At 44.0% G+C, this 22,510-nt stretch overlaps 1 protein-coding gene across 2 annotated transcripts in view; it reads right to left on the reverse strand.

Annotated features, from left to right (window-relative positions):
* Window positions 1-1,183: 1,183 nt before the first annotated feature.
* GOS12 (golgi snare 12) overlaps window positions 1,184-22,510 on the reverse strand; it is a 70,013-nt gene continuing 48,686 nt past the window's right edge. For both annotated transcript variants that reach the window (XM_087381749.1, XM_087381750.1), the window contains exons 4-7: window positions 3,579-3,668; window positions 3,380-3,451; window positions 1,989-2,118; window positions 1,184-1,806 (exon numbers count right to left, since the gene is read on the reverse strand). In XM_087381749.1, coding sequence (XP_087237875.1) covers window positions 1,709-1,806; window positions 1,989-2,118; window positions 3,380-3,451; window positions 3,579-3,668 — 390 coding nt within the window. In that variant the 3' untranslated portion in view covers window positions 1,184-1,708. The remainder of the gene's footprint in view (window positions 1,807-1,988; window positions 2,119-3,379; window positions 3,452-3,578; window positions 3,669-22,510) is intronic.

Below are 22,510 nucleotides of genomic sequence, written 5' to 3' on the forward strand. Positions count from 1 at the left end.
TGCCCCATGAGGGGCGCTTAACAAGGTGTGCTTCCTTGTAGGAGCTAAGTGCTTGACAAGGAGGTGTGCACTCTTGTAGGCGCCAAGTACAAGCTCTAGCACTCCATGAGGATCACACAAGTAGGTGTGAAATGGCAACCTTGTAAGTGTTATTAGGCACAATGATCAAGATGCAAGAAAGCATCTTCAAGAGCTTAATTGATTGATCTAGACATGGGAATGCTACATATCTATACCTAGTGTTGGGAAATATAATCGATCAAAATGACCAAGGTGATTGATATTTTCTCACATATGAATACTTCTTTAGACTTTGATTTGCATGCTATGTAATATCCAACTTTATTGATTCTCGCAAGCTAATATTGCTTCGTAATAACATGAGCCTTGATGCCAATTGGACTAGTAACATTCTCTGGTCATAAAATTGACAACTAGAGTTATATTCTTCCAATATATTTTGAAAATTTTCAAAAAGATCATGATGGTGAACACTACACTATTTGATAAAGAACAAATTCAAATGGAGTCAATATACTACATAGAAAAAGGAAGAAACATTAAAGAACAAGTTCAGTCAATATGCATGAAAATGGTGCTTGAATAAACCACAAAACCATTTTCCAAAGGATATCATGACTTGTTTGCACATAAAACCATGAATTAGATTTGTCGAATGAACATTCAATTAATATCAAAAGTTTACCCTTGAATATAAATGAAGAAAGAAAATGGCTACACGATGAAGAAAAAGGTTCACATGATTGCTCTCAAGTGAAGAAGATTTTATTTTTGTTCCCCAAGCTAAGTAATCATCAATAAGGATCAAGATTTTGGGACAATCAACTAATGAAGATGGAATCCGTGGTTAATAATTTGTTATACAAGAGTAGTGTCATTGAAATAAAACAACTCTATTGGAACTCTTTTGGTGCAAAATTGTAGTGCAAAGGCTTCCTGAACTTCTACTCCCTCTTTTGTTAGTACATGCAATGCATGTCGCTTCTACACACTTTCATCAGTTACACAGACAATGGCAGCTAACATATTCAATCTACGACACAAGTACTGACTCTATCTACAACATCAAAAGGAACAAAAATAATTAATTCAAAGGATTCAAACACTTTGATTCATGATAATCATGCTCTAAATTGTTACTTAGCATGGAAAAACAGGGCTTGAATAAGGCTTCGGGCACTTCATTAGGACTAAATTCAGATACAAAATTATGTCTTCTTTACAACGAGACTCTTGACAAATAAAGAGGTGGAGATATGACAATGGTTCTCTGCACAGTTAGCCTGTAGTAAAAGAGGAATAAGGTCTTCAAAAAAACCGTCAGAGATTAGGAGCAACATTCTCTCCCTTAATGCTCTCACCATCGAAAACCATCTCAGGAAATGTATCATCGTTGGAAGAGATAGTAAACATGTTTCCTGTCATCAACCACATAACTTAACTGACGACAGAGTAAGAACTCTTTCACTTGTCCTCTGCTCAAAATCACTGCTATGTTCAGCCCATAAATTCTTCATACATAGAGTCAATTTGCAGGGAAATTCTTCCAGACGAGATTATAAAAGAGCTGTTCCTATAACAAAAATCACGCCAGAAGCCTTTCCTCAAATCGAGCGGCTTACTGAAACCACTCAAAACAGCTTTTCTTCTTGGGGTTGCCCATATACCTTGATTCTGACGTAGCAATTTACTTAGATAACCAATAAATAATGAGAAATAGGGTGCAGCCAGCAATGACAGCTGAAAGAATCAGTGTGTCTCTTGAGCGTTTTCTTTTGATAGCTCCTGTGGTATTGATGGTAAAAGCATGCATAAATAACCCGAAATATGAGTACCTCCGAAAGTAAAATGTGAGAATAAATTTCAAATGGAAAAGAGAGGAGTTGACAAGATTTGCACCCAAAAATTAGATATACATATGCCAACAAGCATCAAAGAATACCATAACCAAAAATCCATTTACTTACCCAATACACTGCGAATAACAGGAAAACGGTCACTCAGCTGCTTCACTTTTCCCTGTATTTCCATAAACATTGTTCGTTGGGATGCCAAAGCCCCTTTTGTTGTTTGAGCCTGGCTTATAACGTCTTCTATCTACAATCATACAGAAATGTCTGTCAGCAAATATTATAGATGCAGTCTCCCAAACGTGTGTCAAGCAATGCCTCTGCTCCAGGGAGAGAGAGACATTCGTGCATCCTTTATGTCAAATAGGAGGGAAAATGTGTTAATACGAACAGCCAATCATTTATCACACAACTCTGGAAATGCCAACCATACTAAATACACTCGTGTACAAAGCTTCAAAACTTCTAAGATCACCAGTGCTTAGTGAGAAGAGGGGGCTAATTCTAGGCCAAGAAAAGGACTGGAACTTGGGATGTTATAGTCCAAGAGATTCATGGTATCGAATAAAATGTTTTGGTGAGCAATGAAATTTACAAACCCAATACCAGAAGGTCTTATTGTGAGGTTATCAAAGAGTCCTACATCCCCTTTTTAATGTGCCATTGCCTAAATAGGCGAGAATAATGACTATGAGTGCATATGCACTCACTGAGGTTGCAGATGAATGTAAGGAAGATTCAGACAGGTCTGAGGACAGCTGCTGTAGATAAACTTTAACAATCACTTCAGCTGACTGAATGGAAAGATTCGAGTATAAACCTCAAAGAAACATTGGGGTTACCAGAAAATACTCATCTTGAGCAATATGTCAAGGAAAATCTGCTCAGGCAGCTATCAGGAAGAAACCCGCATGCTTTACTTCTCTGTGAGACTAACCACAATGGCAAGGAATGAAGAATGGCATAGCACATCTCTGCGTCTTATCAGCCTCCATGGTCAAATCCAAGGAATCAAAAACAGGCATGCTCATGAATTTCTTTTTCCCCTCAAAAAGTGCAGCCATTATGATGGCTGAAACCCGCATGCTTTACTTCTCTGTGAGACTAACCACAATGGCAAGGAATGAAGAATGGCATGGCACATCTCTGCATCTTATCAGCCTCCGTGGCCAAATCCAGGGAATCAAAAACAGGCATGCTCATGAATTTCTTTTTCCCCTCAAAAAGTGCAGCCATTATGATGGCTGAAACTCATGCAAGACCATGCAAGTTGGTGCCATTCTTCTCATGGACTGCCAATGACTGATAAAGCTTGATTCAAACAAAGGTAATACAGCTGTAAAAGAGAGATCGCAAACAGGAATAAGGGACCCACATCAACATGCACATTTGACCTTTGAAGAGTTACTCACGCACACGGTTCAGTCTCTACAGCCAGACTGAAGGATGTTAAAGGAGAATCTTGTTGATGCTATGATGGAAAAACTTCCAGCAGGTTACTCCATTACCTGATTAATGTTACCATGGATAGCTGCCCTCTCTCTCAGTAAACCAGCTCCAGGTGATGAGCTCCCAGATGCCTGAAAATTTTGCCAAAGGCATTTGTTATAATATTGATTCGTAAACATTCTGAGTAAGAACTACCATTAGAAGGTGTTGCCAAGTCAAAGTAAACTAACTAAACTAAGAAGCAAAAACAGCTCTCACCTTATATTCGCTGATGTCATTACGGACAGATGTTAACAGTTCTGCATGCTCCCGCAATGAGTTAATATTGCCCCTTGTCCTTTTGAATTCCTGAAAGAACAATAAAAAATCATGTGGTTCATTTCCTGTCCTGCATTCCAACTTGACCATACCATAGAAACCCAGAGTTAACCCCTCAACTACATAATGTGTGCATTGTGACCACAAGAAGTTTGAATTTTAAAAGAACGGAAATAATACAGAAAAAGGAGAATAGATTGACTATCCCCGTCAATGCCTCCCCTCGCAACCCCTCCTGCTGCTGTCACTCCCTTCTAAGCCTCAGGCCAATCCCCCCTTCCAGCGACCACTTCTTGGGGCCTGATTCCTCTCCAACTATGGACCTATTGCAAAATATCCTCCACAACATCTTTACCCGTCACAGGCCGCCTTCCCTCCCTGTGGAGCATCTGCTCCCACAATTTCTTGCACCTCTGCAAGCCTTCTTCTCCTGCTCGTACCCCTTGTTCCCCCCAGAATCTCAATTCGCCTGTTTTGCCATCTTGCAGGTCTTTTTCCTTTCCTGCATACCTGACAAGGGGGGGAGCTCTTCTTCAATGCCCCCTCTGTTTAACTGCTAGGCCCTCAAGACACCTTCCAATCAACCCTGCCTCTTGCCCTCCTACAGCTTCTTTTTCCTTTCCCTACTTTCTTCCCACCATGGTTAATTCGAAGCTCGCACCTGTGCTCTTCATAGCATTCCATGCCTTTTGGAATGCACCTAATCATAAGGTGCTTCCATCAAACACCTTTTTTAAAACCCCTTAAAACTTACCTGATGCTGCTGCAACCCCTTCCACATGGCTTTCAACATCTCCTTCTATGCCTCCAACCTCTCTAAGCCCTCTACATCTCTCTTTCCCACCTTTCCTTCTCTCAACCCCCATGGCCTCTTAAACATCTCTCAACTCCTTGCCCTGTTTCAGCCCTCACTCAGCCCTCGCTCAGTCTTCTCTCAATCTCTCAGCCCTCTTTCATTTCCCTGTCAGTCCCCTCCCTCCATTCTCAGCCCCACAAGCTTCTCTCATGGTTTCTTTGCTCTTAGTGACCATTTCTATATGTGGATGCTGTAAGTCATCAATGTATGTGGTATACTTCTCTCTATCTTGTGTTCCCTCCCCTTCTCCCTTTTTCCAAATTTCCAAAATAACTTTTTTCTAAAGCTCGCACCTTAAATTTCAAAAATAAATTCTACCAAAGCTCACAACTAACGTACCTCAAATGCTATCCATCTAACGACTTGTACAACCATGATTCCCACACAGTTGCCAGAGATCTTAGCCTCCTTATAGGCTACCGGCATTGTTGGCCTCCCGAGAGGGTTTTGCACAATGACCTTTGTCTGGCCAAAGGGCTTTTATAAGAGCTCCCTCGATCCCTCCACCATCAATAATCTTACTTTCCTGACAAGCAATAGGTAGAACATGCCATTCAAGAGCTCCAAGATAGAACAATGGTACGGTTTTGTAATATCCTAATGCCAGTTCTACCTCACCTTACCACCCTCATCAACAAAACTTTTCCACCACCCAGCCTTCTCTTTTGCTGGCATTGCTTGCTACTTCCAGCAAGCAAACCCTCTCCTTCGTATAGTTCATAGCATAAGTGGTTCAAGGCAGTCGATGCATCTCTGGAGAATCGATTTGTGCAATAGATATGGTGATGGAGGAGGAGCTTGGATGAGATAGCACTCTTCTTAGAGAAAGGTCATCAGCAAAGATGGCAATCAATACAATAAGCACCTGTGTTTGGCCAGATTCTATTGCAATCCACGTGTCTTTCCTTCAGCCTGACTTCCAGAGCCCCAATGGGCTGATGAATGAATGTGCATTTGATATCATCTTCAATATTCATGATCCGCTAAATTAAATGGAACACTAGAAATCGCTGGAGGAAGAAGAAAATAAAAGTTTGTGCCAGGAGCCAAACACACTCCCCTGTAGCTATAACAACTACTATGTACTCAGCCTCACAGCTACAAGTAGCAATGTCGGAACAGCCAGCCCAATCAGTATCAATGAATCCATGCATGACAAGTGAAGAATGGGTCTCACCGCCCAAATGCTCAGTGCTTTTGAGGTACCTGAAGACAAGCTTCACGGCCTACCAATGGTGTGTAGAGGGGCTGTGTGTCATGTGCATGGTGTACCTAGGGTTGGATAGCAGGTGAATGTGGGTTACCGGATAGCATAGGGCTGGATGGCTATTTTTAGCCGAGATTGCTATATATATATATATATTCATATATAGTGCTCGCTTTATATGGAGGGAGCTATTCATAGAATTATGCTATCTATAGCGGGTTTCCTTCTATAGAGAGGGAGGGCAAGTGCTATTGTGGAGATCAGTTGAGCGCTCCTCAACTGATGGAAGGGACTTGGACCCAGGCCGGGACTCTAGCCATCTACATGGCGGATCATAGGTGGTGGATCGAAGGTCCTCTGAACAGGCTCAGGTGGCATGGGACACCTGGGTTAGATACGGGCCTATGGATGAGTCAAGCTGTAGCCCACGTGCTCGGGGGTGGTCGGGAGGATCGAGGCATCTATGCTATGATTCTGGTTGGATTGAGGACGAGATTCTAGGTCAGTGATAGGGTCAGATCTTGTGGGGTCGTGTCATTTGGTATCAGAGCCGTCCTATCACGATTGAATTCAACGCGAGGTATGCAGAAAAGATGTCCTCCAAGTACGCTTTTTGAGATTGCTCTTGCAAATCTGAATTTCCACTCATGTATGGGGAGAATTGTTGGCTGATGATGTGCCCTCATGATTGGGAGAGTTGGGGAAGAAATAGAAGTCCATAGGCTGTGTGCTCTCTCTCGGTTGCTACGTGTTTGGAAATCATGATTCCCTGAGAAGGGTAGGCAATGAGAAGACTTGATGCTTTCAGCAAGAGATATGAGGATGGATCGTTTATGACCTATAACTTCCTACGCTTGGGTTGTTGATGTGATTGGCTGTGTGGGGATGCGTGAGAGTGGGCTGGTTAGGGAAAGAATTCGCTCTAAGTTCTCAAGGATGAGATTCCTACCCTAGAGACCTAGATTTGCTGCAATTGAGAAGTAGGAGGAAAGAGAGGGCGTTCGTAAGCCAAAGAACGGCTTGTCTAGGAAATTCGGGCATCAGAGATATGGGCGATATGATTGGGGGCAAGCGCTTGGCTTTGGGAAGGAGCGTATGGCCTGGTTTTAGCGCGTTTTGGCTATTTTTGGCTGGCTGGAGAAAAGCGGGACCAGATCTATTAAAAGCGAGATTGTTTTTGGTAAAAAAAAGCAGGTTGCTTTTTTGTTTTTCTCTAGCAAGAAAAGCACTTGCTCTAAATCAAGCACCCACCCTAAATTCGCCTAGCTTTCGATGGCCCTTCCTAGCTATTTATATACCCGGGATTCCTCTCTCTCTCTCTCTCTCTCACTTCAGCACTTCAACGCATGAGGGCGAATTTCCCACCCTCTTTCTGTCTAAGATCAGCCTATCAGATTCCGCCATCTTTCTTCCGTCCTCTACTCACCTTCTTCCTTGATTCCGCGCAGCACCAGATGATTCTCTCTTGGGAAAAGCCGTGTTTGGATGTAGCTGTTTTTCTTCCAGTCCCTCTCCCGTGCGAGATGATTCTGGTTGGATTAAGGACGAGATTCTAGGTCAGTGATAGGGTCAGATCTTGCGGGGTCGTGTCACTGTGCATATATATGCTCAACTGTGAGACAGCATACTGAGTCTAGTATGGGCCATGGCATAAATAAATCAAACAACCAACTGCCTACTGATAGAGAGTGACATCACATGCACCACTGCATCCTCAGATGAGAAATGAAAATCAAGCTCTAATGGTGTGGGATACTTGCTTGTAATCCTCAAATTTGAAAACACTGCAAAAGCTGTCCAATATACTTGGATTGTGACATCAAAATACCCCCCTCCCTAATGGCACATTGAATGCCCAGATAATAATGCAAAAGACCAAGATCAGACATAGCAAATGTCTTCTACAAGTCAAGCTTAAAAGCTACAATTTGCCAGCATGTGTCCCAGTCACAGACATGTCATTCACATGGAGGACTAAAATCAGCAAATCTGTCCCACTCTTACATATGTAAAGGGTAACCTCTGTAGGGTTTTTCTAAAAGCCAAGACTTAGTAAATGAGCATGTATCCTAGAATACCAAGCCCGGGGTGCATGTTTCAATCCATAGAGGGATTTCTTTAACCGGCATACCTTCCTTTTAGAACTTGCAACCTCAAAGCCAAGAGGTTGGGTAACATAGACTTCCTCTTGCAAGTGCCCATGTCTTAATATCAAGCTGATGTACCTCCCAATGAAAAGTGGGCAGCAAAGGCAATAACAATCTTGATAGTGGTGATCCTAGAAGTGGGGGCAAAGGTCTCCTCAAAGTCAATGCCTTGATGCTGTGCATAGCCCTTAGCAACAAGACAAGCTTTGTAATGGTCCACTGAACCAACAGCTTTCCGTCTAATCTTATATACCCACTTAGTCCCAATGGCATTCTTGCCAGGAGGCAAGTCACACAACTCCCACGTGTTATTCTAATGAATGGAATCCAATTCAGCTTGCATGGCCTACAACCAACATCCATTTTCAAATGCATCCTTATGGCATAATGGTTCTTCATGCATGCTGTAGCAACCAATGCAGAAGCAACCAAATTAGCATGTTCTTTCCTGATAGCTGCTCTAGTACAGGCTGGCATAGGAGCATCTTATTTGCTGTCTTTTATTGTCAAGGAGCCATTTCGGCTCCTGAATTTCAGCTCTCTCTTGGTCAATGGCATTTGACAGCTTTATCATCCAACTTTATTCGTGTCTCAGAAGGCACGTGCATATGCCAAGCAACCAAAAGTCCTCATGTGAGAAATCATGGACTTATGACCTGTCCAAGACTCATAAGGTGTGATTGTTTTCATTGCCTTTGTGGGACATCTATTCAAAATATAGTTTACACACATTACGACATCCAACCACAATTTGTTAAGCAAGTGTTTGCCTTTTAACAAACACCTGGCCATCTCCATGACTTATCTATATTTTCTCTTAAGCACAAAATTCTGCTGAGGAGTATAAGGCACAGTGCATTGATGATGTATGCCACGTGAGGCCAAAAAATCAGCAAATTCCTTTGACATATATTCACCCCTTGTCTGTATTTGGGCAAATTTCAGCCCACTTTCATTCTCTACCAAGGCAATGAAATGTTTGAAATGTGCAAAGAATTCAGATTTGGATTTCAAGGCAAAAATCCAAGTATATCTAGTAAAGTCATCAATGAAGGTGACAAAATAGTAAAATCCCCCAATTGCTGCAACCCGCATGGGACCACAAACGTCACTATACAAGTTGTGAGATGCACCAACTCTCCCATCCTTGGGAAATGCAAAGTGGTGCACTTTTTCAAGCCAACTTTTTCTTTTCCCCAGAAGTAGATGCATCATGGGAATGACCAGCATGTGTATGACGGGGCTTACCAGCTCAAACTTTTCCTTTGCCCTTGTTTTTATGATGTGCAGCAAAGGCTTGATCAATAGCCATAGAAGCATTTCTATTAACATGCTCATGTAATAAAAGGGCAACCAGCTGGTCAATGGAGTAATGGTTGCCATTGCCGCTTCCAACCAACCGCAAAGTAGTGGCAAAGCCTTGGTAGGAATCAGGCAATCCATTAAGTGTCATGAATATAAGCTGAGAATCGGGAACCACCTCATCAAGATTTGCCAACTGCTCTTTCAAATCCTTCACAATGGTAAGATAGGCCCTCTTCAAGCTTTAAATCCTTCACTGCTTGCGGCGATAGGCAGGTCTAGCCTCATTCCACTCTTGATATAAGGAGGCAAGCTGATCCCATGCTTGCTTAGCTGTCTTGCATGAACGGATATGAGGGATAATAACCCTTCTCATTGAAAGAGCAATCAAGGCATGTGCTTTGGCATCACATCCATCCCAGTGAATTTGCTCCTGAGCAAGAGGCAAAGTACGTGTAGTGGAAGAGGCAGCTGCACCAGAAGTAGCATTAGACCTATGACCGGATGAGCCTAAGGCTGTACTAGATGTACCAGAAGCAAGAGGTCTAGTGGGCTTGACCTCAATGCATGTAACAGTATTCCATAGATTCTTGGCAACCAAGACATGCCCCATCATATACGCCCACATGGGTAATTTGTGCCATTAAGTTTGTCCTCAGACCCAACACATCCCAAACAAATCACATTATCGCCAGCCATAATGCAAAAATGCAAGCCAAAGGCACCAATTGTCAATGCAAATGAGAGGAGTGCAGTGCAATCTCCCAAATCAAAAAAGGCAATTTACTGCACAAGCTTCAAGATTTTTACTGCAAATGTGTGACTATCACAAGGTGTACCTACTGCAAAAAGACTCCCAAAAGGCAACACGAGGCATTCCAAGGCAACACAAGGCCTTTCCACAATGCCAAGGAACAAAAAAAAGGATTGTTTTGCTGGAAATGAAAGGAATCAACGCAGTAGGAGCTTCCCAAGTGATGTAGACCAAAATTACAGCAAGAAAATGGCTCCAAACTCGAGCACAGGTAGTCACCCTTGTACGAGAGGTGAAATGGACAGCAAATGGCAATGAAGGGTGCCAAAAGAAGCTGGAAAACATAAATACAGCAAGGATATATGTTCCACAATTGTCAAGAGCTGAAGTGGAAGCTCCCACAAGCGAAGGCCATCAGGAGAAGGCCTCGAAATGGGGGCAGCAGCAACCTGAGGAGATAAGCTCGCAGCCCGAGGTAAAGGAACAGCAAATGAGAGAAAAAGGGCTTGAGGAGAGGTCTCCAAAGGGCAGCAGCAGGCTCCAAACCCTAAAGTCGGCTGATGTAGACACTCCGTAATGCTGCAGCAGGCCCCAAAGCTCAAAGTCGGCTCCTACAAGTGCTCCAGAGGGTGGCCAAATCACAAGTGTGAAAAGGCGACTGCTGCAAGAAACAGAACTGTGGATGCATATGCTTAGGTGAACTGTGGATGCATTTAGGAAGATGCCTAGTATGGATGTATTGAAAGAAAGTATGGATGCTTTGTCAACCATGGATGTATTGAAAGAAAACAGTGAATAATTTGGAAGAGAGGAAGTTGCAGGGAAGACAAGACACATCAACACGTTTAAACCAATGAGGACGGCGGGAAGCAAAAAAATCACTACTCTTATGCAAAGACCTTCAAAACAGTAAGGACAGAATTTATCCTTTGAAGGAGATTATCACGAATCTCCAACAAGAAAACATACAGTTACGGAAGAAGAACATCGAACGAAAAGGACGAGTTAAAGGTTTGAGAGATGTACTGGATGCAATCTGCCAAAAAATAAATGTATTAGAGGGAAAAGTCAGCATAGTATAGGCAATAGTGGAGACACTAGAGCAAAGAATTCAGGCATTAGACACCAGCCGACGCAAAGACGAAGGCAATTAGCTGAAGGAGAACGAGGAAGAGTCCAATCAGGACATTCTCTCAGCATTGGATGAGTTAATAGCAAGATTGAAGAGATAGTGTCATCTATGAAGGAGGAACAAGAAAAAACAGCAAAAACTCTCCACGAAGTTCTTCAAGAAGCTGCATGCAGAGATTTTCAGAAATGCAGGTATAGTAGGAGATGGCAATGTTTGTTGAAAATCCTTATGCAAGAGAAGGGGAGGGGAAAGAGAATCATAAAATTTCCATAAGGGCCAGAGATGGTATCCTTATGGAGGACGACAGTGACAGAAAATTTTAGCAAATAGAAAGGCCTCTGACCGACAGGGCCTTAGTAGAAGTGATGCGATGGGAGGGATAAAACCAAAGAAACGCTACTGCTCGTAGCAAATAAGGCATTGGAGGAAGGTTTTCCCAAAGAGTGGTAGGTCATAAAATAGTCCTGATTTTCAAAGGGGCTGGGAGGGACAAGAACGACGCAAGCAACTCTATGACCATTATAGTAACCAGCTTGATGGCCAAGCTCTGAAACCATTTCAGAGCAAAAAATCAGCAAATGAATAAGGGCACCATCATAAGCTGGTTTCAGACCAAACCACTAAAGGTTCACCACCTTGTTACAGTATAAGCTGCAACAGAAGAGGTGAAGTAAGAAGGCATTGTACTACTTTGTGGACTTCACAAAAATATTTGACATGGTACCTCGCACTATGGGAAACGATAGAGAAACCGCAAGTAACTCAGAATTGAGAGAAGCCACATTCAGGTTGTCCAAAAAGGTCTTAGCTGAATTGGGAAGGCGCTGCTGGTAGGAGGATTAAACTCAAAACAGTGATATAGGGGTCAAACAGGTTACAGGGTTACCAACTCTCTTAATTAGAAGAATTGATGAGATCCCACAGTGGAGAGCTCAACAAAACAACTCCACACTACATTGCTACTCCACAGTGTATGTGCTCCTATCGGGACTACAAATCGATGGTTTTGCCCTGCTTCTATTGTTATATGTAGACAATGTAGCCCTCTTCACAAAAGATAAAAGTAGCCTGTAAAATTTGGATGCACTGAGTCAGTTTTGTAAGCACTCAAGAATGCAAGTGAGCATTACGTAGACAAAGATCACCATTGGGACATGAGACAAGCATATATCGTAGATTCTCACACAGAGCTATGGATGCAACAAGAGACAATGGCTAGTACAGAGATTAAATTAAATGGCTGAAAGTCCATTCAAGCTCTATTATAGCCTTGCCATCACTCCAACATCCCCTATCAGATTCGCCCCTAACCATCCATCTCATACCAGCCCCACAGCCCTCAAAGAGCTCCCTATGGAAAGGCCACATGGTGAAGGATGTAGAAGGACAGAAAAGGAGAAAAACATGGAATGTTTGGAGCAAGAAGAGATGAGGTTCCCTGAGAGATGGGCAGAACTGTATCTTTCCATTAGGATTTTCATTGAAACTGTGGATATTTGTCTATTCTTGATGCTGATCTTTCCAAAGAACATTGAGTCCATAAATTGTTGCTGTGACGTCACTCAATGGGACAGGGCAGAGGCCTAGACAGGTTATGGGGGGGCTGGGTCCACTTCTAGACTGGACCAACCAGTCACGTGGACAGCAGACTGGGTCTGCAGGCTCCGGAAGAGGCACAGCATTAGGCAGTCTAGTGGCAGGCTGCCTCATGGCCAAATGCGCCTGTCTGTCCAAAACTGCCACAGACTGGGTTGGCCCAGTCTGTGTAAGAGTTGGGCTATTTTCCATGGCATCCAGCCCTATATAAAGGGCCCCTAGGGGGGCATTCCACAATCCATTCTATCCAGTGTTTGGTGCCTACCAACACAGCAGCAGGGAGGTCCGGAACACTTGCAGCAGAAGGTCCTCAGATTGGGCTGCCTACACACAAGCAAAAAGCGCAGGATTCAATGGAGACATGTGCCTCAACATTGGCTGCAGACGAAAGCAGCAAGGAGGTCAAGGTTCAAAGGAGCAAACACTGCCTTATGTTCGGATGTCCAAAAGAGTAGCAGGAAAGTATGTTTGCAGGGTACCACTACGAAGCCTACAGAAGCTCCAAGAGAGCACGCAGGCTGAAGCGTTTTGAAGGTGCCACGAGGGTCCACATCTAGGCAGCACCCTGCTAATAGATGGTGGCACATCGTGTCCACATTTTGTATATAGCTTGGTCCATCTTTGGAGAAATATATATTACTGTTTCTACTCTGTCTCTCTCTATTACTGTTTCTATTACAGTAATATATATTTCTCCATCTTTGGAGAAATATATATTACTGTTTCTACTCTCTATGCAGCAGAATTCATTTACTGTCTACACACGTCTCTCTCTTTCAGAGGGCACAGGATCATGAGGAACTACTGACTGAGCACTTCGCTCATGGGCAGAAGATCTTGGCTCCGGTCCTAGCGAAGATGTTCAACCATGCAGTATGCCACGGCTTCCCACCTGCTTGGAGCACCACCACCATCATACCGATACACCAAGCAAGGGACCCTATGGACACTAGGAACTACCACACCCTTATGATTAACCACACTTTGGTCAAGATCTATGGATCGGTACTAGAGAGAGAGATCAACGGCCACACAGAGGCTCATGGACAGCGAGCACTAGGGCAGGCAGGATTACGGAGACAACACTCCACCCTAGACCATATCTTCAGCTAAGAACTATCATTGAGGAGGCGAAGTCGAGACGCCAGAAAGTCTATGCTTGCTTTGTAGACTTTGGGAAGGCCTTGGACACAGTTCCATGACCCGCTTGATCAAGAGACTATAGGAGATGCCAATTCCAGAGATTATGATATTGGGTGTGATGAGCCTATTCAAGCTGTCAAAGGGAGAGTTTGCACCCCAAGAGGTCTATCCAATTGGGTTGAGAGAACGATCAGGGTGAAGTAGGGATGTCCCCTCTCACCGACTCTCTTCGGCTCTACATTGATGAGATCACATCTTTCATAGACCGCCTCGGAGGCGTGACCTAATGATACAGATACTACTCTATGTATCTTCAGTAGAGGGGTTGCAGAGACACTTGGAGTCCCTAGAGGGTGTTCCACCAAGGTTATGATCTTCAATACCTCACGTGTAGTGCTACACCAACATAGTTTCATTTACCGAGGTGAGCTAGTGGAGATAGTGCAGTCCTACACATATCTGGGGGCATTATTCACAAAGCCAGTTTTCAGGATGACCCATGCAGCTAGAGCACGATTCACACAAGGTCGAGGGGCCTTCTCCCGTCCAGAGAGAGTGCTTCCGGGCACACTTCCAAGACCTGCCAACGAAGAGTTGGCTCTTTGACACCCTAGTGAGACCAACTACCATGTACGCTACACTTTTTTGGGGGACTGATCTTCCGGTGACAGAGCGGAGGCGTTTTGAGCGGCTACATGTGACTATGGGATCTAGGATGATTCGAAGTAAGCCCTCGGTCCCTGATCAAATAGTACAGGCGGAGTTTGCCATGACACCCCTCCAGATTGATGCCATCTTTCAAACAATGACAATCCTTCACAAAGTTTGGGCACTACCCCACCAAGGCTAGCACTAAAGTCATCCAGAGACTAGCAGAGAGCGGGTTTGATCCAATCAGCTTGCCAAACACGGTATACAAATGAACCACCTTCCCCCTTTCAATCGTATCATATGATTAGATCTCCTCCAACTCCATACGTCTTGGACTTGGGGAAGGGACTAAGAGTTTCCCACGAAGATCCAATTCTACCGAGACCACTTTCTGAGAGTATCCGAGGATGGACTCGTCATCAAAACCCAGTACCTCGAGGACAGACATGCACTGTTGAGCAGATACGGGTCTTGTCACGCTAGCTGAGGATTGAGGCAGGGAGAGCGGCAGGGATATCATGGGAGCAACGGCTCTGAGCATGTTAGCGTTTTAGCTTTTGCTTTCAGTTTTTTCAGCTTTTAGTTCTCAGCAAGGGTCTTAGTGAACCCTTTGCTTCAGCCCCCAGTGGCTTGTATGAGGTCCTCCGATCGAGTTCCCTTTTGCGATGCCACTATCTCATGCCCTGCCTTCAATCGTTCCTCTCGTTGCTCCCCCCGTCCGTCCCTCGTCGCTCCCCCCGTCTGTCCCTCGTCGCTCCCCCCCGTCGCTCCCCTCGTCGCTTAGCCCCCGTCGCTCCCCCCGTCGCTCAGCTCGTCGTTGCCCAGCCCGCCGCTCTTCACTTCCCCACTTCCTCTCCCCACTCTTGGCTGGGCTGTACCCCAGGCCCAACCAAGGGGTTAGTCCAGCCAAAAGAGGGATAGTCGATATGGCCAGCCCATCCTCCCCTCATCCCCCCAAGCTTTACTCCGCCATGGTAGCCACAACTGTCACCACAATGTAAATATCCTAAGTCAAAGTATAGTTGACCATTTATTTGATCATAATTAAAGAGTCTTAAATGTGTTAATTATGGTCAAAGAGTTATTTTAATGGTCAAAGGATTGACTACGGTCAAAGATACTTGACTCTAGTCAAGTAAACCTGACTGCAGTCAGAGAGTGTTGACTTCGGTCAACAAGACTTGGCATGCGCCAAGAGGGTTAACCCCGGTTAACCAAGATGTGCCAACTTCGGTTGGAGAGACTTGGCTATAATTAAGGCGCCTTGACCTTTGGTCAAAGCTCTTTAATTATAATCAAGAGTGTTGACTCCGGTCAACCAGAGAATATATATATTTATTTGTATATATATTTGTTTAGATGTGCACATGTGTTCAGTGGGGACGCTCACCGTGACTAGGATTAGTCCACAGTGTGTTATTTGCATGCAAAGCGCTAACAATTAATGGCTGCCATGGTGGTGCGCTTTAATTAATTGTTGCAGGTACTAGGAAGGATTATTTTTCCTAAGCGTAATGGGAGCCTGACAAGCATCTAGGAGGCGGTTCGTGTGACCGAGAGCTTTGAAGACTCCAGAATGGCCCTTAGTGGCATGTAATAGGATTTAGTCTAGATTTTAGACAAGTGGCATGTTGCCAATTTGAATTGAGCTTGAAGCTCTTGTAATAAAGTGGATTTTTCACGTTTTGTATGTAGAGAGAAAGGTTTCCAGACAGCATGCTGAATTTCTGTAACAGATTTTCTCTCATGAATAAAGACCTTCGGGGGGGTCCAGCCCGACGATTTGTCCTGGGCCCTAGTGCATCTTCAGAGAGAGGGAGTGAGGGAGAGCTCTTGAAAGCATAAATTCCGTCGTTTATGAGTGGTAATAGCTGTCCTACACCCACGATCCGGTTTCATTGGTATCAGAGCAAAGGCTCACAGTTTTTTCAGGCTGTGACGATCCCGCCAGAGAATAAAGAAATCACGATCCAAGTTTGAGGAAAGGAAGAGCTTGGTAATATGGGTCGTTGGATGAAGTAAGGGCTGAAGGTCAGCGTAAGAGAGCAAATTCGTGGCGCAAAGTGATCAGAAATGATTTCCTTAGTTCGGCTATCGACGGGATTCACGTAATCTTACGGGAGATCATCGACGGGTATCAATTCCAATCAGGAGATTGTGGTTGCGGTAGTAGGACACCCGTGCGCTTAATTGGCGTAGGTGTAAGAGAAGCGAAGCCAGCTGCTACCTATTGCCTCGGGAAAGGATTTTAGATGAAATTGCAAACGAAGAGATGCATCAACGTTTATCTGTTCAGTTGCATAAGGATTATTCCGTAGAAAGTGCTGTGCCAGAAATCGTTTTGCACAAGGATGCGTAAGCTGCGCTCATGTAAGGCCAGCCAGGTTCTCGGGAGATAGCGAAGGACCAGTGATTTTGACGCTCAAAGTTATGCTTGAGAGACGCCTGCACCGAACGGGTGCTTTCATCGTTCGTTGCTTGAAGAAATCGAAGGTGGAGGCCTGATGGTTAGGCGCACGTAGAAGGTCCCGTGACAGATTCTCCAGAAGGCGCGACGCGCGACGTCAGTAATCCAACCCAGGTTCATCCTTAGGCTTACGTGGCAGCCAGCGTGGCACCAGAGCTGACGTGGCGCACACGTGGCAAAGGTCTTGACAGGTCAACAGACACGTGGCACATAAGTGACGTGGTGCTGACACGTGTGAACTGACGTGGTAGATCCAACACGTGGTGCTGACGTGGCAGTACACGTGGCAGACAGCGCAGTTGCTGACGTGGCTTTGACACGTGGTAGGTGCTGATGTGGCAGGGCTGACAGAAAGCTGATGTGGCAGATGCTGATGTGGCACTGACATGTGGCAAACCAGTGGTTTAATTAATTCTGGTTAGTTAACTCTGGTCAGAGGTCTAGTTAACTTGACCCAACCAGACCAGTCTGGTCACTGCAACCAGACTGTGACCAGTCCAGTTGGTCCAGTTGCAAACTAACCAGACTAGAACCAGTCAGTCTGGTTAGAGTAACTAGCCAGTTACTCTATCTGGTTACTGTTCTTTTCAAAAAAAAAAAAAAAAAGAACAGTTGCAGAGACTGTTTCTGCTAGCAATTTTCACCTGCTTGTCAGACTTTTACTGTCAGAAAAGCAGCAGAAAAACAGAGAAAACAGAGAAATCAGAGATTTGCAGAAAAAGAGTATGCATGCCTTTGAGCAGTAAAAAGAGGGAAAAAACAGATGCCTTTTGAAGCCATCTGCAACAGCCAGAAAAGGGCAATATAGTTGTTGATTATTTGGCAACTGTGTGGGTATATGCCTTGAACTGACAGCCAGTACTGGCATAGATTGTGAATGCAAAACACCTCTTGTTGAGGTGCTTTTTCTGTTGGAAAAGCAAAGGTAGTGTGCATCAGTTACCTGCACGGTGTGAGAAATCTGCAGATCTCAGAATATGGATCAATCACCTATCCAGTGGGATTCACAAGATAGGGATGTACATCCAAGACAGAGAAGTGTGCCGCAAACTCAACAAGAATTTGAACAGCTGGTACGCACTCGTATACAAGAGCTAGAAAATCTCAAAAGGGATCCAAGGGCTCAGCATTTGTTTCAAGCAGAAGCTATGCCTAATCCAGTATATGACGTGCCAATGCCAGAGGCACACTCTCGTGTACAGCCTGAGAGAGAGAGATCTCATAGATCTCATAGGAGACCGTCCCATAGTAAAAAGAGATCGAGGCATCATCACCGATCTCCTAGTCCATCACCGTCTACCTCAAGTTCGACTTCTGTGTCTTCTTCTTCCTTATCAGATAAACCATCCAAGAAAAGAAGGAAACACAAGAAGTCTAGGAAGAGAAAGTCTTCCAAAGAGACCAAGGAATTTAAAGAGGGAGGAAAATCTGTCAAGTTTATGACCTACAATGGACAGTATGGTCATACAGACAAAGCATTGCAGTTAATCAGACAGTTTGATGCTGCATTCGGTACAGAAAAATTTTCAGAATCCTCCAAGTTAAGAATGGTCAGTTTACACTTGACAGCAACGGCTAGTGCATGGTGGAGTGCACAGACCACAGATGGGTCAGCCCCAAGGAAGTGGAAGGACTTCAAGAAAGCCTTCTACCAGCAGTTTATGCCTAAACAGTTTAGAGACCATGTTCTTCAAGACTGGGACAGCTTGCACATGGATGCAGGAGATACAGTGGAAGGGTACAACCAAAAGTTTTGGGATGCTTATTTGCAGGTTGCACCTTTCAAAAAGATCTCCAAAGGCACCCAAATGAGGAAGTACAGAGCAGGTCTCACTCCAAGAATTCAGGCAGTAGTGAATGCTTTGGGGGCAAAGAATATTCAAGATCTTATGCATTCAGCTTCAGTAGCGAGTCTTGTGCCGCTACAAGATCCATCTACAGTGCCATCCTTGCATGCAGGACGTGCTGATAAAAAGAAAACTGATTTTCCAAAATCAGAAAAGAAAGAGTATCCCAAGGCTGAAAAGAAAGGATTTCAGCCTCAGAAGCCGAGGGGTACTCAGTTTTCAAAGACTTATAAGGGCAAATCTCTATTTACCCCTGAACAGATAGCGGAATTCCATAGAGATGGGAAATGCTTCAGGTGCGGTAAAGAGGGGCATGTGGCTGCCCAGTGCCCAGAAAAGCCTTCAACTTCGAAGGGAAAAGAGGCAGAGAAGCCACGAGGACCGCAAAAGCCAATGGCGGGGGGAATTCCTGATATACTGGGTCATGCTTTGAACCCAGAAGAACGAGAATTGCTACTATCATGGGGCAAAGTTAGAGACCAGCAAGCGCTAATTTTATTTGATCCAGGGGCTACTGATAATTTCATATCAGAGGATCTAGCCCTGAGGCTGGGAATTAAGACGGAAGAGTTAGGCAGGGCTTTGGATGCCGATCAAATGTTTTGTGGGAATCCTGTGCCAGTTACTCCCTTGATAGGGAAGCTCCGTCTTCATGTTCAGAGTTATGTGGATCAGGAAGACTTCTTCATTTCTCCACTGAAACATTATGATGTAGTTTTGGGGATGCCTTGGTTTCACCGCAAGGCAGTGAAGTTGACTCTTCCTGAAAGAGTGCTGGAGTTTGTGCATAGGGGGAAAAATCAGCGTTTAATTGCCAGGAATAAAGGGGACACTATCCCCATTGTATCTGATGTTTCATGCGGTAAAGCAATAAAGTCTGCAATTTCTGCGTACATGGTTTTTGTAAAAGAAAAAGAGAATGATATGCATGCTGAAATGAATGATACAGACAAAGATAAGTTTCAGTTTCTTGTAAACTTTAAAGATTGCTTTTCTGATGTTTTGCCAGGGGAGTTACCCCCAGAGAGACCAGAAGATCATCAGATAGAGTTAATGCCTGGTAGTGAGCCACCAAACAGACCCCCTTATAGAGTCAGTGCGACTCAGAGAGAGGAGATTATGGCTCAGGTACAGGACTTGCTGTCCAAAGGGTTGATTCAGCCCAGCTCGTCTCCTTTTTGTTCCCCTGTACTGTTAGTACAGAAGAAAGATGGTTCATTCCGTATGTGCGTCGATTATCGCGCACTGAACAAAATGACCATCAAGAATAGATTCCCTATTCCGCGCATTGATGATGTCCTGGATCAGTTAAATGGAGCTTCAGTTTTCAGCAGGATAGACTTAAAGAGTGGCTACCACCAAGTGAGGATACAGCCTCAGGATGTGCACAAGACAGCATTTCGCGCTACATTCGGGTTGTATGAATACTTAGTGATGCCTTTTGGGTTGACAAATGCTCCAGCCACATTCAATAGAATGATGGATCGCATCTTCCGGAAGTACAAACATTTTACGGGTACTTTCTTTAATGATATCCTAGTTTTTTCTAAGACAGAAGAAGAGCACAGAGAACATCTTGCTATAGTGTTTCAAGAGCTGAGAAATCATCAGCTCTACGCAAACAGCAAGAAAAGTGAATTCTTCTTGGAAGAAATCCACTATCTGGGGCATATAATATCCAAGAATGGGATACAAATGGATCCAGCGAAGATCCGTGCCATTCAGGAATGGCCAGAGCTGAAAACTGTGCATGAAGTTTGAAGCTTCTTAGGCCTGTGTTCTTACTACAGAAGGTTTATCAGACATTTTGCTGATATCGCAGCTCCATTACATGACCTTACTAAGAAAAATGCAGCCTTCACATGGGGATTATCACAGAAGAAAGCATTCAATACACTCAAGGAGAAGTTGACTACAGAGCCTATTCTGGTAGTCCCGGATCTTTATCAGTCTTTTGATGTTGATTGCGATGCTTGTGGAGAATGTGTTGGGGCTGCATTGCATCAGAATGGTCATGTAGTAGCCTATGAAAGCAGGCGACTTCGGGATGCAGAAAGATATCTAGGAATCTATGAGAAAGAGTTATTGGCTGTAATTCATGCCATTCATACATGGAAGCATTATCTTTTGGGTGCAGATTTTACTGTCAAGACAGATCACAAAAGTCTGAGATACTTTTTGACTCAGACCAAGCTTTCCGAGAAGCATATGAAATGGGCAAACATGCTGTCAATGTATCATTTTCAGATTGTCCATACTCCAGGAATTCGGAACAGAGTGGCAGATGCCTTGTCCCGAAGACCCTAGGTCAATAATGTAACTATTGCTTATCATCAGGACCTGGAAGGCATGAGGGAGCAATATGCTCATGATTCTGATTTTGGTGAAATTTTACAGCAAATGCAAGAGGGGCAATCCACCAATCACTATTCCCTGAAAGATGGGTATTTAATGAAAGATGATTGCCTATGCATCACCCAGGAGATGAGGAAAAAGATTTTGGGGGAATGCCATGCACCTACCTATGCAAGACATAGAGGAATTACAGCAACAACTCTAGCACTAGAGAGGTATTTCTTTTGGCCAGGAATGCGGAAAGATATACATCAGTTTGTTACTGAATGCCTTACGTGTCAGAAAATGAAGTATGATAGACGGAAGGCACCTGGCCTACTTATGCCTCTTCCCATGCCTCAGGCACCATGGGAAAGTATTACAATGGACTTTATTTTTGATTTGCCGAGATCAAAGTCAGGGAATGATGGGATTTGGACTATCATTGATAGATTCAGCAAGCAAGCTCATTTCATTCCGGTTCGCAAAACCATAAAGGCAGATCATATGCCTAAGCTTTTCATGGCACAAATTTTTAAACATCACGGTATGCCTAAATCCATTGTTAGTGATCGAGATCCCATAATGACCAGTCTATTCTGGAGAGCTTTATTTGATAACATGGGGACGAATCTGAATTTTTCTTCTTCTTTCCATCCCCAGACAGATGGTCAAAGTGAAGTAGCAAATTCTACAATTTTGGATATGCTGAAATGCTACGTGGGTGACCAAAGTTCAGACTGGGAAAAGTACCTACCGTTAGTAGAGTTTGCTTACAATAATACAGTACATAGCTCTACAGGGAAAGCCCCTTTTGAAGTCATATATGGGAAGGTGATTTTGCCCCCTATATTGAGAACCAAAGATGAAATATTTGCAGCTGATCAATTTGTGAGAGACCTCCAGACAGCTTACAGCCAAGTCCGGACAGCAATTGAAAGGTCTCAAGAGAAACATAAAAGAGCTACAGATAAGCATAGGAGACAATTAGATCTCAAGGAAGGGGATTGGGTACTTTTGAGGTTTGAAAAAGCTAGGCTCCGCAAGTTTAAAGGCAAACAGAAAGTGTATGCAAAGTTATCTCCCAGATACTATGGCCCTTTCAAGGTTACAAAAAGAATAAATGAAGTTGCATACAAATTAGCATTGCCAGAGCATTGGAGGATTCGCAATGCATTCCATGTGAGTCTTCTAAAGAAATTTCAGGGACCAGAGCCTACAGAACCAGTATCAGAAGATCCACCAGAAGTGGATGAGCTGGAGGAAGTCCTTCAGCCAGAGCAAATTGTGTACCATACTGTACGTAAAGGCCCTCAAGGTAAGGAGTTTTGCAGGTATCTTGTAAAATTCAAGAATTATAGGGCATTAGATGCCAAGTGGATGGACGAAGACATGTTATCCGATTATCCACAGCTTTTGGATGTTTACAAGGAAGC

This window comes from Dipteris shenzhenensis, chromosome 11 (assembly GCF_047967505.1).
Source record: "Dipteris shenzhenensis isolate YYH24624 ecotype China chromosome 11, Dip_SZ_1.0, whole genome shotgun sequence".
NCBI lineage: Eukaryota > Viridiplantae > Streptophyta > Polypodiopsida > Gleicheniales > Dipteridaceae > Dipteris > Dipteris shenzhenensis.